The sequence below is a fragment of the Sprattus sprattus genome (genome assembly GCF_963457725.1).
Source record: "Sprattus sprattus genome assembly, chromosome: 6".
Lineage (NCBI taxonomy): Eukaryota > Metazoa > Chordata > Actinopteri > Clupeiformes > Clupeidae > Sprattus > Sprattus sprattus.
In genome coordinates, this window is record NC_137925.1 from 4,981,876 (window position 1) to 4,998,132 (window position 16,257).

The 16,257-nt window shown below is 44.4% G+C and overlaps 1 protein-coding gene across 1 annotated transcript in view; it reads right to left on the minus strand.

Annotated features, from left to right (window-relative positions):
• mpp2a (MAGUK p55 scaffold protein 2a) overlaps positions 1-10,363 on the minus strand; it is a gene marked incomplete at both ends in the record, with an annotated part of 13,335 nt that extends 2,972 nt beyond the window's left edge. The window contains 7 exons of the mRNA XM_080840329.1: positions 1-73; positions 694-825; positions 2,410-2,637; positions 4,484-4,642; positions 5,574-5,726; positions 8,047-8,147; positions 10,333-10,363. The exon at positions 1-73 is cut by the window's left edge and continues 27 nt beyond it. Coding sequence (XP_080696455.1) covers positions 1-73; positions 694-825; positions 2,410-2,637; positions 4,484-4,642; positions 5,574-5,726; positions 8,047-8,147; positions 10,333-10,363 — 877 coding nt within the window. The remainder of the gene's footprint in view (positions 74-693; positions 826-2,409; positions 2,638-4,483; positions 4,643-5,573; positions 5,727-8,046; positions 8,148-10,332) is intronic.
• Positions 10,364-16,257: the final 5,894 nt, after the last annotated feature.

Sequence of the window (16,257 nt, forward strand, 5' to 3'; positions counted from 1 at the left end):
CGAAGGCCTTCCTCTTCTCCTCCAGGAGCTGACTGGGGATCAGGCCAGTGCAGCCTCCTTCCACACGTCGGGCCTGAAACAGGAACAGGAAACACTGACGTCAGTACGGCGTAGGCACTCGAGAGCATTTGCCACCACCTGACCTCTGAGATTTTTAATGTGAGAGGGTGCTTCAGCGGAGACTCTGCGAGAGAGTGATATACTCCCATTTACAAATGAACACGGAGAAGGGAGAGGGGTGGGAAGCCGAAACAGAAGAATGGGAGAAACAAAGGAGATATGGGGAAGAGTTTTGTGTATGTGTGTACACTTATTACACACACACATATATATATATATATATATATATATATATATATTTATATATGTTTACATAAGAACAAGTACACACACATACACACTTCACTCTAATCTCTTTATGTCTCTCTTAATCTTTATGTCCGCCTGTCTATCTCCTTCAGTGATAGTCTCTCTATTTCAATTTTCTGTCGTCTGCTGTCTATGATATTCTATTCATCCTCTATTTATCCAGCACACACACACACACATGGATGGATCTGTGTGTGTGTGTGTCGGGTGTGTTTGTGTGTGTGTGTGTGTGTGTGTGTGTGTGTGTAGGAATGTAGTATAGTGTCTAAGGTGCAAACAAAACGAATAAATGAATTCACATCAGCAGGAACTCCTCCCACCCACCTGCCACCAGTTGACATCTTCTTGATTGACGATCTGGAGGATTTCCCCTCGGGTAAAACTCATCCCGGCCTCCTTACAGGGAATGAGGTTGTCATTGGCTGGGTCATAGTCGATGTGGCACTTCACAAACACCTGGGGGGAGAAGAGCAGAGTGACCAGTGTCATTTTTATAAACACCAAAGTATTTTTCTTGGCTGGTTGTACTCATTTGGCTGGGTATACTCATGGAAACATTAGCAGTCTAGACTGAGGACACAAAACAACAACATGTTGTGGACATTCAAGATTTCAACTCGGCCCCATATAGCAACCTTTCCCATTCATCGAACCATAAAGACACGGTAATATAACCCCTGATTATATGGTTATGATGTTTTGAACAACACATGAAAAAGAGCAGGATATTTTGAGAGATGCATCTCAGTAGGGAAGGATGAGTATTTTCTCCCTCTCCTTCTCATGTGCTCTGATTTCACATAATCCCTTTGAGACCACACACCAGCTCTGGAAGCGTGGAGCTCAGACACATCTTCTGACGTCTTAATTTCTCTCCATCTCTCTCTCCTTCCCTACGTGCAGATATCCAACCGGAGATGAAAGGGCGGAAAGCCCAAAAAAGGAAAACTGGGATTGCTCAGTTCCCAGAACTGGTATCCATGACAACAGAGGAGAGAGGAGTGTGCTGACGTGTTCAGCGACATCACAAACCCCTGCCCTGCTGGGAAGAGCTGGAGGCTCTTGATTCAACCTGATGCTTCTCAAGGTCTTCAGACTGTTCAATCATTTAAGTTCATTCCAAACACTAGAGGAAATTGTGTTTATTTTTGGTTGGATGTGAATCACTAAAAGCATCCTGTTATCAGATATGAACTATCTAAGTGGCCAAGGTACAACTCAGCACGTGCAATGCTCACATCTCCCTCACGTTAAACATTGAGTTTATAATGTCACATCTACCTCACAGTAAACACTGAGTTTATAACTTCATATCTCCCTCACATTAAAAACTGAGTTTATAACTTCACAGTTTATAACTTCACATCTCCCTCACATTAAACAATGAGTTTATAACTTCACAGTTTATAACTTCATATCTCCCTCACATTAAAAACTGAGTTTATAACTTCACATCTCCGTCACATTAAACACTGAATTTATAACTTCACAGTTTATAACTTAACATCTCCCTCACATTAAACAATGAGTTTATAACTTCACAGTTTATAACTTTACATCTCCCTCACATTAAACAATGAGTTTATAACTTCACAGTTTATAACTTAACATCTCCCTCACATTAAACACTGAGTTTATAACTTCACAGTTTATAACTTCATATCTTCATCACATTAAACACTGAGTTTATAACTTCACATCTTCCTCACATTTTGTATATACTATGGGTATGAGTCCGTGACAGTATATTGTGTGACATAACAGCTTCTTTATCAATATTTGGATACTGTGTTGGTTTGTTGGTGTTAGTGTGTGTTTGTGTGAGAGAGAGAGAGGGAGAGACACAAAGAGAGAGAAAGAGGGAGGGAGAGAGAGATAGGGAGAGAGAAAGAGGGAGAGAGAAGGGAAAGGGAGAGGGAGAGAGAGAGAGAGAGAGGGAGAGAGGGAAAGAGAGAGAAAGAGGGAGAGAGAATGAGAGAGAAAGAGAGAGAGCTGGAAAGAGGAAGAGAGAGAGAGAGAGCGAGAGAGCGGTCCCTTCACCTGGGGTGGAGGGTGGGCCTCCTGGTAGCTGGGCAGGATCTTGAGCACCACGCTGCCGCTGGCCTCCTGCAGCACCTCCTGAAGAATGCTCGGGTCGTTGCCCACCTCCCGCCCGTTCACCTCCTTGATGATGTCGCCCACGTGCAGCAGGCCCTGCTGGTCGATCATGCCCCCGTGCAGGATACGAGCAATCACCAGCTCCCCCTTCTCCACACGGAACGTCACGCCCTGAGGGGCAGCACAAACACGTAAACAAATAGGCAAACAAACAAACAAACAAACAGACACACATGTTCCACCATCCCGCTGGCCTCTACATGGGAGTCACTCCCTGCTGATACACTGAGATATGATTACACACACACACACAGGCACACACATATACACACACACACACACACACACACACACACACACACACAGGCACACACATATACACACACACACACACACACACACACACACACACACACACACACATATATACACATACATACACACACACTCATGCACACATACACACACACACGCAAAAAAACACAAACAGAAACTAAAACCCACAAACACACACACACACACACACTGCGGAACCCATGAGTGACAGATCAGCAGGATGACGACGCCTGACAGTGCAGTGGCTGATAGGAAGCCGGATTAAAATGCCTGTCTGTGAGCATCCTTAAAGGACGCCACTGAAGCCGGAGTGAGATGCCTGTTTGTGAGCATCCTTAAAGGACGCCACTGAATCCCCTGGAGGAACAAAGGCCTGTCGCACTTTCAAGGCAAGTTTTATTTCTGTGCCAAACTTAGCAGGCTCTCTCCACGATCTCCAGTTGGTGACAGTTCCATGGATACATTTATATGGGATTCTATTCAAGTGCATATTTTGGTGTAATTGACAGCGTGTAAAAAAAAAAAAAAACAACCTGAACATTTTGCTGAAAGTTTTCCAGCCGTTTTGGAAAAGAAAGTTTATTTTGAAATTGCTGATAAGCCATACATTACCATTCCATTCTTCAGCCTTTGTCTATCCATGCCAGTCAAGAGGGAGGACACAAATAGACAGGCACAGGTCTCCGGTCCCTCTCGCCGTGTCTGTGCTGACTGCCTGACTCTAGGGAATGAAGCCCCTGTTCTCCTTGCTTCAGGGTAAGCCCCTCTAAACAAAAGCCTATTTTCACATGAACCCAAAAGGGATTCGACACCACTGAAGCACCAACCAGTGCTCCAACAATAACAACTGATTATCTTTAGACTTCTTTCTCGCTACATACAGTATAACCGTCCTACCTGTTGGTGTACAGATATACTCAGCTGGTGTAAATACACACACGACGTATTTATGAAATCTATAGCACGTTGGTTAATAGGGACGTTTCATCTCCGCTCATTCAGCATGGAATAGAGGACTGTGGGATATTGACCCCAGTGACAATGAGTCATTAAAGGACAGATGGACTGGTGTAGCGGACAATTAAATTAAATTAATATTGCCAAAACAATAAAATTGTCTCAAGGCACTTTAACAAGACAGACAATCAGTAGCAAAGGCTTAGGGCTTTTTAAGGGAAACCTCAAGTGGATCTTAAAGGAGTTTCAGAGACGAAACACCTAACTAATACTTGTGTGGGTGTGAATTCAAGTCTAATATTCAATGAAACAATGACAGCGCAGTCTCTATCTTGTGATAACAGCATGTCTTTCACATGCAGTCTGGGGGACTTCAGATGGGCAGAAAACATAACTTGGGATCTTTTACATGCAGTTTGGGGGACTTTAGCTGGTCAGAGAACATTACTTGGGTTCTTTACATGCAGTCTGGGGGACTTGAGATGGGCAGAGTACATAACTTGGGTTCTTTGGTTACTCTGGTTCAGCAGGAACAACAACAGGAACTATTTTGAGATTAAAAAGTCCAACTCCTACATGGCAACAGGTCTCCCTAAAGCAGTTCAACAGGTGTATTATTTTCTAACCAACCTATGCCGCACCCGCACACACCAACAGCCCTGCACAGACTGAGACACACCTCAGGGGAAAAACAGATATTTAAAGAAGTAAATCAAAGTCTCACCAGGTGTTCTCCAGCCACCTTGCGGATGCCCACCATCCTGATGGAGTCGGCTTGCAAGGGGGGGACGGTGGTGACGGGGGCCTCGATGAAGGCACAGGGGCTGGGGGGCGGAGTCTCACACGTCTGGGCCGCCACCGAGTCATGAGTCTCCAGCAGTGACTGCCAATCAAACAGCACACAGTCAGCAGGGACAAGGCGTACATGCACAAGTTTACTAGCGGCTATAAAGGTGTATTGAGCTTACATGGGCAAGTATACTAGTGGCTACACAGGTTTATTGAGCTTACATGGGCAAGTATACTAGTGGCTACACATGGGCAAGTATACTAGTGGCTACACAGGTTTATTGAGCGTACATGGGCAAGTATACTAGTGGCTACACAGGTGTATTGAGCTTACATGGGCAAGTATACTAGTGGCTACAAAGGTGTTTTGAGCCTACATGGGCAGGTATACTAGTGGCTACACAGGTGTATTGAGCTTACATGGGCAAGTATACTAGTGGCTACACAGGTGTATTGAGCTTACATGGGCAAGTATACTAGTGGCTACACAGGTGTGTGGAGCTTACATGGGCAAGTATACTAGTGGCTACACAGGTGTATTGAGCTTACATGGGCAAGTATACTAGTGGCTACACAGGTTTATTGAGCTTACATGGGCAAGTATACTAGTGGCTACAAAGGTGTTTTGAGCCTACATGGGCAGGTATACTAGTGGCTACACAGGTGTATTGAGCTTACATGGGCAAGTATACTAGTGGCTACACAGGTGTGTGGAGCTTACATGGGCAAGTATACTAGTGGCTGTAAAGGTGTATGGAGTTTAGGTTTAGTTTCTCCTTTACATGTGTGCTATGTCTGTACTGAAATAAGGACACATGCCTGTTAATAAACTAAATGCCTGGTCAAGCTATCATATCATAAAAACAGAACAGTGAACTAAAATATATGTGTTGGGCATGTCTTATTAAGACCACACCACAACTGTGTATCATTCCAGCTCTCTTCCAAAGTCCTCAATCTCAACTTTCCCCTATGGTTGTCAGTGGCGTGAGCGAGCTGCCAGGCTGGTGTGTCCTGTGCCGTACCTGGAAGTGCGGCTCGTTGAGGATGTTGGCGAGCTCGGCCACCGTGTTGCTGCGGTGGGTGAAGGGGCTCAGGTCTCGCAGGATGTCCTGGACCAGCTCCACGTTGTTGTCCCGCACCGCCTCCAGACGGGTCTCGTTCGGGCTCTCAGGCTCCTGGTGAGTACGCAAACACACACACACACACACACACACACACACACACAAGCACCCACACAGAAATACACACACGCGCACAAGCACACACACACACACGCACAAGCACGCGCACACATGCAGAAAGACACACAGGCACACACAGAAATACACACACACGGGCACAAGCACACACACGCACACACACATGCAGAAACAGACACACAGACACACACACAGAAATACACACACAGACGATAAGAAATGTGGGATTATTTTAAACAGGTCCCTGTCATCTACATCTACATCTGTTCTGTGAAAGCTTTTGATGTTATAATTGAGCAACTGGGTCACCAAAGCCTTTAGAAGAGCTGGGTCCTCACACTGTTAGAGACACACTGATGTGCCAGATCAGTCTGGGCTGCCCCTCTTCTATTCAATTATGGCTGAGAGCCAAGGCTCTGAAGTGCACTCTCCACTGGTCTGGACACAATTAACTCACCATGGGTCAGACGCAAACATGACTATTCTAAGTGTCCAAGGGTGCAGTATGTCTGCCTTTAGCAGAAGACTATTCGAAGTAACCGAGGGAACAGTATGTTTTCCTTTACAAGATGACTGTTCCATGTGACCGAGGACACAGTATGGTTTAATTTACCAGATGACTATTCTGGCAACCGAGGGTACAGAGTGTTTTAATTTAGCATATCACTATACAAGTGACCAAGGGTACTGTATGGTTTAATTTACCAGATGACTATTCTAAGTGACCAAGGGTACTGTATGGTTTAATTTACCAGATGACTATTCTAAGTAACCAAGGGTACTGTATGGTTTAATTTACCAGATGACTATTCTAAGTAACCAAGGGTACTGTATGGTTTAATTTACCAGATGACTATTCTAAGTAACCAAGGGTACTGTATGGTTTAATTTACCAGATGACTATTCTAAGTAATCGAGGGTACAGTGCGTTTTCCTTTAGCATATGATTATTGTAAGTGGTGCACAGTGAAGTTAAGTGTTTTATGGCTATTGCCAATTGCTAATGAATGAAGTTAAGCTCAGGCTGTGGTTCTGATGAAGCCTTTTTAGGTCATCCCCACATCAGTCAGTTCAAACTGCAAGTCATCAAATGTAACTGAAGATTCGCCATATCTAAGGTGACCGACCCTCTACCATCACCTACCCTTTAACACGCTATTCTCGCAATGGACTTGCTACATCCATCCAGCAATCAGCAAAACTACAAACGATTTAGTCACAAGGCATACGTTAAAAGTACTGTGATAAACACTTATGTTGTTTACTTCTACTCCAATTTTACTTTTGAACACTTGGAAAAATGCAAACATCCGTACGTAGGGCCAGGAACCTGTTGCATCTCTCGATGCTGTTTGATACCAGTTTTGGAGTCCTGCATGCAAAATGATCTTCTGTTCTTCATTTTGAGAGGCTATATTTAACTCCGACTGTCACTCCTTGTCTGCCCAAGGGGAAGCAGATGTGACACAGAGACACTTGCTCTAGGATGAAGAATCTGCTTGAACGTTCATGTGCTGATGAGTCAGTAATTGGTTGAGTGTGGTGAAGTGTGATGTGTGATGCGTGATGCGTGATGCGTGATGCGCGATGCGCGATGCGCGATGAGCGATGCGTTGTGCGTGATGCGTGATGCGTGATGCGCGATGCGTGATGCGCGATGCGTGATGCGTGATGCGCGATGCGTGATGCGTGATGCGTGATGCGTGATGCGTGATGCGTGATGCGTGATGCGCTGTGCATTGTGCGTTGTGCGTTGTGCGTGATGAGCGATGAGCGATGCGAGATGCGCGATGCGCGATGCGCGATGCGCGCTGTGTGATGCGTGATGCGTGATGCGTGATGTGTGTCTAAAGGCAGGCTAGTAATTGACATCGATTACTTCTGTTGGTTTGAGTCTGTTTCAAGTTCAGACTGCTGGTGTTTTGGTCCCCAGGTATATTATTAACATTTGCTCTTTGAAGTATAGCAAGCGTTTGTTCTTTTGTGATTATTAGTGTATTATATTTTTGTAAATGACAGAGCCAGATTTGAAAACAAACTGGGCTTTTTGGCTGAAATCTCTTACACACAAAAACAGAGTAAAAATATCTGAGACCTAGATTGACGTTTGAAATATTAGGATGTATCACTGACTAACGCAACTAATTCAGGGAAGGTGTGGATTGGGGTGACCCAGCCAAGGTGTGGGGGTGCATGGGGTGACCAACGGAAGGTGTGGGTGTGGGTGTGGGTGTGGATGGGGGGGTGGGGGGTGGGGGGGGGGGGGGGGGAGGGGTGCAAGGAAGGGTTGCCTCACCACAGGGCTCTCCATGATGCCCTTGAGAAAGATGAGGTCAAGGTCATTGGCAGTGGTGGAGCTGTTGCTATCGCTCAGGGTGTCTAGGACCTGAGGAACAGCTGGAGGGAGAGAGAGAGAGAGAGAAAAAAAGAGACAGAAAGAGAGAAAGGAAAGCATGAAGAATAATCCAATAGCTTTAGGCTCTTTGAGCTCACAATGACCTTGATGGGATCTTGCTATTACCGTACAATGTAAAAACATTAAAAGCAGCAGTAAGGAGTTTTTGTCTAAAACTAACAGGCTAATTTGCTAAAAGGCACCGTTGGAAATGATTTTAAAAGTTAGCTAGTTTGCTAACAGATGTGTTTTGCTGATATACTTGTTGACGTTGTGCTGTAAGGCATTTCTTACATGTTCCAGGGGTTTTGGATTTAAAAAAAACACATATTGAAACACCTGGGCAGCTAGAGAGAATTACATACAAAATCAAGACGGTACAAAATCTACTCACCTGTAACATCCTACCTCAAATGTGGTAAAACCTACATACTGTTGCTTTAAAGATAGTGACGTGTGAACCCTAAACTAGCTTTAGGCACTGCTAAGTGAAACGCATCAGCTGCAGAACGCCCCAAAGTACGACCACACCTTTTATGCTGAGTGCATTCAAAATAAGCCAAAATCCAAAAGCGACAAACAGGCACGCTCTGCCTCAGAAACAGAGATCCATTTTCACTGCTGTAAGCAGGCGAAGCCCTGGCCCTCACAAACACCTTCAGGTTTTGCTGGATAATACTACCGTACTGTGGGTGGCAATGACCATGATAAATCATACTAATTATACATTATTTCATACCATTTTACACCTGTCCTGCCAGTGCCACCATTGATTGTGTGATTTATATACAACACACCTATGCCTACAAGCTGCAACTTTTTTTAGTATCAGTTCTGTGTTTTAATATCTATTTTGTAGATACCATCAAATTAGCATCTAATGTTTTTTTTCCACAGTCAATGGTAGAACCCTCATTTTTAAGCGTTAGCAACTTAGTTCTTACATCTGCTATTTTATTGGCAAACCTTCAACACGAGCTCAGCCATACATGGGAAAAGTCAATATTCTGCTCTGACCATCAATGGTCTCTATTGAGTCGGCATGAAAAATCGATGACCAGGGGGGCTCAAGGACCGCTGGAGAGGGTTCTCCACTGTTCTCTGTTTGCTTATAAATGGATGCTGTTGTGAACTTTCAATTTATAATGTGGCGATGAATAACCCACGGCGGTTGATGACTGTGAGATGTGCTGCTGTGCTATGCTTACAAGTGGAGAGCCCATGAATACATTAGTCTCTGTGTGTGTGTGTGTGTGTGTGTGTGTGTGTGTGTGTGTGTGTGTGTGTGTGTGTGTGTGTGTGTGTGTGCGTTCAGCTGCACGTTCACATGCCCCGTGTAGGTGTCCTTCTACCTACGTATGTGTCTATCAATGGTGTCAACTATTCGACATCACGAGTGACAGCCAATGGCTATCTGTAACACATGCACCAGTTCGTGGGGGCAGGGGTTAGACCCCCAGTGATTTAGCCTACGAGGTCGTCCATCCTGCAGTAGCAGCCCACCTGACACACTGTGGCTTTCCTCCATCCCCAGACCTCTAATCCCTCTCTCACTGACGCCGCTGAGCCACTGTATGCTCAGTCTGAGTATCACTTCAACAGCTATCAAGAGAGGATTACATTCAATATGGCACCTCCTGCGCCGGACTGTGAGATAGCCATGTGATTAAACCACCTTCTTTAAGCATGGCTTAGAGCCCTTATGAAGTCATACATGATATCATCTACAGATATGTAACTCATAAAGGCTAAGCCCCCTTGCTCCTTTAGCTAATCTGGTAAAACGTGGTAGTGTCCAAATTTGCATTGTGAGTTTCAATGATTTAACACTGACATTGCATAACTATAACTATATAACATAATAGTTTTTGATTTGTTAATATTGATATTTATGTAAAGGGACCTCTCTAGCATAACTAATGTATTAAGCATTACTGTTAAGCATTACCAATGTATTAAGCATTACTGTCAAGCATTACCAATGCAAATTATTTGTCTGTGTAGCGACACACGGTAGTTGAGAGTGTTATGTGGAAAAAGGAGAAGAGAGACAGAGAGAGAGAGAGAGGCAGAGGGAGAGGGAGAGGAAGAGGGACAGGGAGAGAGAGAGAGAGAGAGAGAGAGAGAGAGAGAGAGAGAGAGAGCGAGAGAGGGCTAGATGTTGAGTCACGACTGAATCCAACTCACCAGGCTCCGTGCCAGTTGATGCCACAGGCATGTTGACTGAATCCCAGGACTGTAGAGAGACAGGGGAAAACAGGGAGAGAAAGGGAGAGAAAGGGAGGGAGATAAAGAGAACTGGATGAAGAGCTTGTTCGAACAAGATTATTGAGGCTTATGAAGGACATTCTACCATTGAAGCACAAATAAGCAACACAAAGGACAGGGACACAGAATCCAGGGAGAGAGAGAGAAACACACAGACAGAGAGAGAGAGTGAGAGAGAGAGGAGGAGACAGAGAGACAAACAAGAAAGGGAGAGAGCATCTGGGCATGTTAATCTGTGGTTGCCATGACAACATATAGCCTTGTCTATACCTGATAAATGGTGTGTGTGTGGCTGTCAGATATGCTCACTTAGCGGTCGCATTGATCCTGACAAAATAGTAAGTCAATTGTGCAAAGAAATCTATTGTAAATCATCTTTCTCCGTTTTATAATAAAAATCAGCCCAAATGCTTTCCAACATTTCCATCAATGACAAACAATGCGCATTTTAAACAGTGACAGATTTCCCAGCAGCACCCACTCACAGCGCTGACACAGATACACACACATGTTTAGAATGACCAAGCCTGTTGCTATGGGGACATCATGCACTTCAACACGGCGCCACGTTGACATAGCAAACACACTCCTGGTAGAGCGCAGCCTCTCCAATTTAGGTTTACCAATAAACCATCTCCACCACTAGTCACTATGGCTGCCGGAATTTCCTGCCTGGTGTCCTGGTCTCTGAGGAACCAGATCTCAGTCATCCATTAGGACGTGTGAAGTGGTGTTAAGGCCCAGAAGGTCGCTTCTCCCTCACGTTCGATAGTGTTGACAACCTAACACTTGCCTCTCCATGCATGTGGAATGTTGATGAGGGGGAGGGGGGGGGAACGGGTACGGGTGGCAATTAGGAAAGAAACCCTGCTCATCTCGGAAGTCAGATGAACCGCACAGACATCCCAAGGTGATGAACTCAAGGGCTGCTGGCTTGACTCAGCGTTGTCCTGTCTTAGTCAGACAAACATGAATATTCATGATTGTTTGTAATTGACAGTGAGAAAAATACCCTTTGTTATTTGTTTTGAAAGAGCCAGTACGTGCACACATGGCCTTGGTGCTGCTCCAAAAATGAGCTAATTTGCGCATTTTAATGCAGATATAGGCAGTTCAAGCAAAAACAAAACAAAAACAAAAAAAATATAGAAATAAATAATTGTAATAAATAATTGTAATAAATGTAAATAAATAACCTGTGTTTAAGAGCAGCGATGCATCTGAGAAACTCATTCAGTCAGCAGACACAGAAATCTCCCACACAAAGAAGTCTGGTACAGGGGGGGCATGAGGGCCTTGCCTGGTGGATAATCTCAGTTCTGAATGAAGACAAGGAGAAGGCTACACAAAAGAGTACCAGCACCAAACCAAACACGCTGGCATCTGGATTGTATTGCTCTGTACAAAGGACAAGATAAAACGGCTTTTCATTATGAAAACACTGCATCTACTTTTCTCTTGGGGGTCATTGGCAGAGAGTGGCTAGACTGTGAGCACATTCAGGAAGAGTTCCGAGGTGGCTTAGATTGATGAAGCGATGATGCAGCTCGACAGAGGTGGAAGCTGGTGCCCATCCCTCTGATGTGGGCTCAGTTTTTTGTGCTGTAAAATAAGGGGCTGTGGTTTGAGCATTCAGTGGGAGGCTGATTTGAGGTCAGTGTTGATTAGTATTCCTACCCCCCCCCCAGGGGTGCTTTATTTATGCACGATTCCCCGAAGCTCAGCTGAAGACAAAGAGCTTCTAGGGGTCTCTGTGCAGAGGAGAGCTAACACTTGAGAAAGATCAAATCGCTCAATTTGGTCAATAAAAAGCTGATAAAACAACTCCTCCAGAGAATAAAGTACTTAAATACTCAATGAAACAGAACAGACAAGATAAAACATTTAAATCACCACCACCAAACTACACGTGGAAAAAACACAATTACACATCCTCACTGTTGAAAACAGCACAATTAACACTAGAACACTAATATGACTGGGGTAGCTGTACCACTGGGAAGAGCTGTTGTTGTTGTTCTCCTGTGTGCAGTTCTCAAAAGCACAATGGTTCTGGTCAGGTTGGGGATCTCATTACTAGGTAGCCTCACTCCAATGCTAGCAGACACAGGCAGACTGCAAGCTCAGCATCATTACGGCTTCCCCATCTGGGACAGGATATGAGGGGGACCACTTCCACCCCCTCCCCCTCCACACCCTCCTCCGGCCCCTCTACCCCCTCATCTTGCCCCTCCTCCACCAGCCTCTCCACCCCCACCTATTTTGAGAGTTGGCTGAGGGTGGGTTAATGCAGCTGGCCAAACACCGTCTCCCCTAATTATTGTCCTCCCTCTTCCCTCCCTCCCTAATTTTCCCTACTAGTCCCCTTTCACCTACACCCATTTCCCCTCCTGTCCAGCTCTTCTTGCCTTTATACAGAATGAATGTCAGTCTCTTCTCTCTCCAAACTCTTCTCTTGTCTCAAACAGCCCTGCAGTCAATTCTATTCTCCTTCCCCAACTCCATCTCTCTCCAGCTCTTTTTCCCTCCTTCCCTTCTCTTCTCTTTCCTTTCACTTTCCCTCCCCTTTCCATAAGTCCCCTGGCGCACACATACACACGGTCATGTCACGTCTGTTGTGCTAACGACCAAACCACATTATACACCTCCCTGCCCCGCCATCTGCTACAACCTCCCCCGCGGTGTGGGCCGGGACCAGGGCCGAGGCCGCGGCCGAGACCCACCCAATCTGTGAGCGCGCCAGAGCGGAGTCCGCCTCCTGCCTCGCCAGGGACCTCGCCCGGACATCTTGACAACACATCAGAATCACGCTCCTGTCGCCTTCTGGGTAACACTTGGCTAAACGCTAGTTGTCAACGGGCCACCTGACTGTCAAGCCTCCTTACTCTACAGCCTCCGAATGAGGGATGTCCACACACTACCATAGCCCAAGACAAAGACAGGAATAAACAGAGGTGGTGGTGTACTATCAAACCACACTCCTCTTGGGACTGTGAACAGCACGCTAATCATCTCTGCCAGCTCTGTGTTTAGCTCTACAACTATTGATGAACTGATCCACAACCACTTCCACTGACAGCTTCAGGATCTTACTGAGAGTTTGAATGCCAATTCGGAAGCATGTCCTCCTACCCCAGTGCTCTCATATTAGGCTACAGTGTCTCAGCTCATATTCCAATCATACCACTTAAAATCCGCTCAACTACTCAGTGCAGTGTTTTCAGGAGATTGATAAGAGATGTAGGGGGAATAAAGCGAGGTAGGTTAAGTGCCTTTCCCAAGAATCTTCTAGAATCCCCACTTCTATTTATACCCGATGTTACTTTGCTTCAGTGAACAGAGAGTTTGTCAAATGAACTAATAGAGAAAAAGAATAAAGTGCTTCTCTGTCAGAAAAGTTGTTTGTTGTTTACACATGACTAGGTAGAGTGCTGGCGCAGAATGCTGCTACATAGTGTGTGTGTGTGTGGGGGGGGGGGGGGGGGGGGGGGGGGGGTGAGTGGGTGTGTGTGTGTGTGTGTGTGTGTGTGTGTGTGTGTGTGTGTTTGTGAGTGTGTGTGTGAGTGTGTGTGTGTGTGTTTGTGTGAGTGTGAGTGTGTGTGTGTGTGTGTGTGTGTGTGTGTGTGTGTGTGTGTGTGTGAGTGTGAGTGTGAGTGTGAGTGTGTGAGTGTGTGTGAATTTGTGAATGTTTGCATTTGAGTATCAGTATGTAGAGGTTAAGCAGTAGTGGCAGGTGTATAATAAATAGGATAAGACCCATGTTTAGACAGATATGGTGGAGAACGGCAGGAAGCTAGATTCGACAGACAAACACAGAATGCAGAAACAGGGACAGAAAAGGAGGAAAAAGCAAATGGTGATGTGCAGTAAACTTCTTAAAGTTAAAAGTTATTTCGGACCTGACTTACCCTGAATATATATGTCAACACTGCTTTCTTATCACCCCTTCATGTCTTTTCTACATTCTACATAAGCCAAAGTGCAATGTGTTCAGGCCAAAAATATGTAATTGGAATCACAGATTGTTATGTTGATTAACTTCATTAAGCATCTTGTGTGTGGTGGTCCCATCCCTTGCGGACTAACACAAACCTAACACGGAGTACAAACGTTCTCTGCATGTCATGTTTTGAGTTTGGCCTTGTGTCAGCCAGCAACATACAAACAGAGTAGTCTATTACACAAGCCCCCATGCTTGCATACATTATTAATTTCGCATCCTCTATACACCAAAGAACGAACACTGAATCTGACTTTCAGTGGAACCCTCTACGAAACACAGCGTTTGGGTTCTCTGAGTATTTCGGTACTCGTATTAGAGCAGCCCTGTGAACCTAACAATAAGATGCAGGCACACAATGCCATTGATTCGCCTTGGTGGGTCTCATTGAAAGGAAAACATATGGCCGCGTTGACTAGGATGAAGAACATGAAAGAATACGTGAGAATATAACGTCAGCGAACCCACCAAATACTACATTTAAAGGAAACGTTAAGATTTTGATTTGTAATATAGCACATTTCTATTATAAACACTGACCTGTACTGTCTCGTGGTCTCGTCGTTGTCTGTGTTTAATTTGATGTACCCTCCCTGATCCACCACCAATCGTCAAACCACAGTCCAGCCGACGCGTAATCTTAAAGGGGAAATACGTCGATGTGGGACCCACAAATCTCACGGCACCGATCTTTGATGTTATTTCCAGACACGAATGTCTTACTTGAAGAGATACCACCATTATTTGTTTTTGTTTCATATATCTTTAATTATGCGAAGGATTTTTACTTTGTTTGTCTACTCTGTACAAATGAACATGTTGTCTGTATACGCATTCCTATTTCGGTACATAACCTGCTAACTTTCTAATATTAACTGGATCTGGATTCTGGATCATTGCAAGCCCCTTTCCATGATTTTTCAACATTTAGCACAGGTATCACGATTTTCCTTGAAACAAACAATATTAAAGAATAATCCTTTAGCTGTTGTTTTTGGGTTTCTAAACACTTTCTTTCTATTCTGACAATCACTGAGGGAAAAACATAGGCCTATAGGCTGCATTTGTGCACTTGCTTATAGAGTTGCATCAGACTTATTTAGCAGATAGTAGATATATCAGCTATCATTAAATATATCAAAGTTCATCCCTTACACACACATACACATACACAGACACACACACACACACACAGACATACAGTATACATTTTAAAATCAGACCATGTGGAAAGGAAGAATTGGATTCAGTTTATCAAAGACTTCTGACATGTTGAACAAGATAAGAACCAGTAACCAAGCAGTTGTCCCTCATCGGCATTAATAATAATAATAATAATAATAATAATAATGGATTTTATTTGTACAGCACACTTTAACATACAAAGAGGTCTCAAGGTGTTTAACATATTATAGACAGCCACAACAACAATAATACAAAGCAATAGAAGTGCTAATGAAGGGCAGAAAATAGGATAGTATAAAATACAAAAAAGATAATACATTATTTAAAAATAATTAAAAACATTATAATGAGATCGAATTATATGTATTAAAAACAGAGTAATTTTGGACAGAGCAATTAAAACAATGCATTCTAAAAACAACACAGAAAAGTAGCTAAAACAAAAACCAGGACTTTAGGTGAAGGCAGAGATAAATAAATGGGTTTTGAGGTGTGACTTAAAAGCAGTGAGGGAATCTAAGGCCCTAATGTTCTCCGGGAGCTTGATCCAGAGTCGTGGCCCCAGCGAGGAGAAGGCACGATCTCCCATTTTAGTCAATTTTGACCGGGGAACTGCAAGGAGGTTTGAGTTTCCGGACCTAAGTGTCCTTGATGTGAAA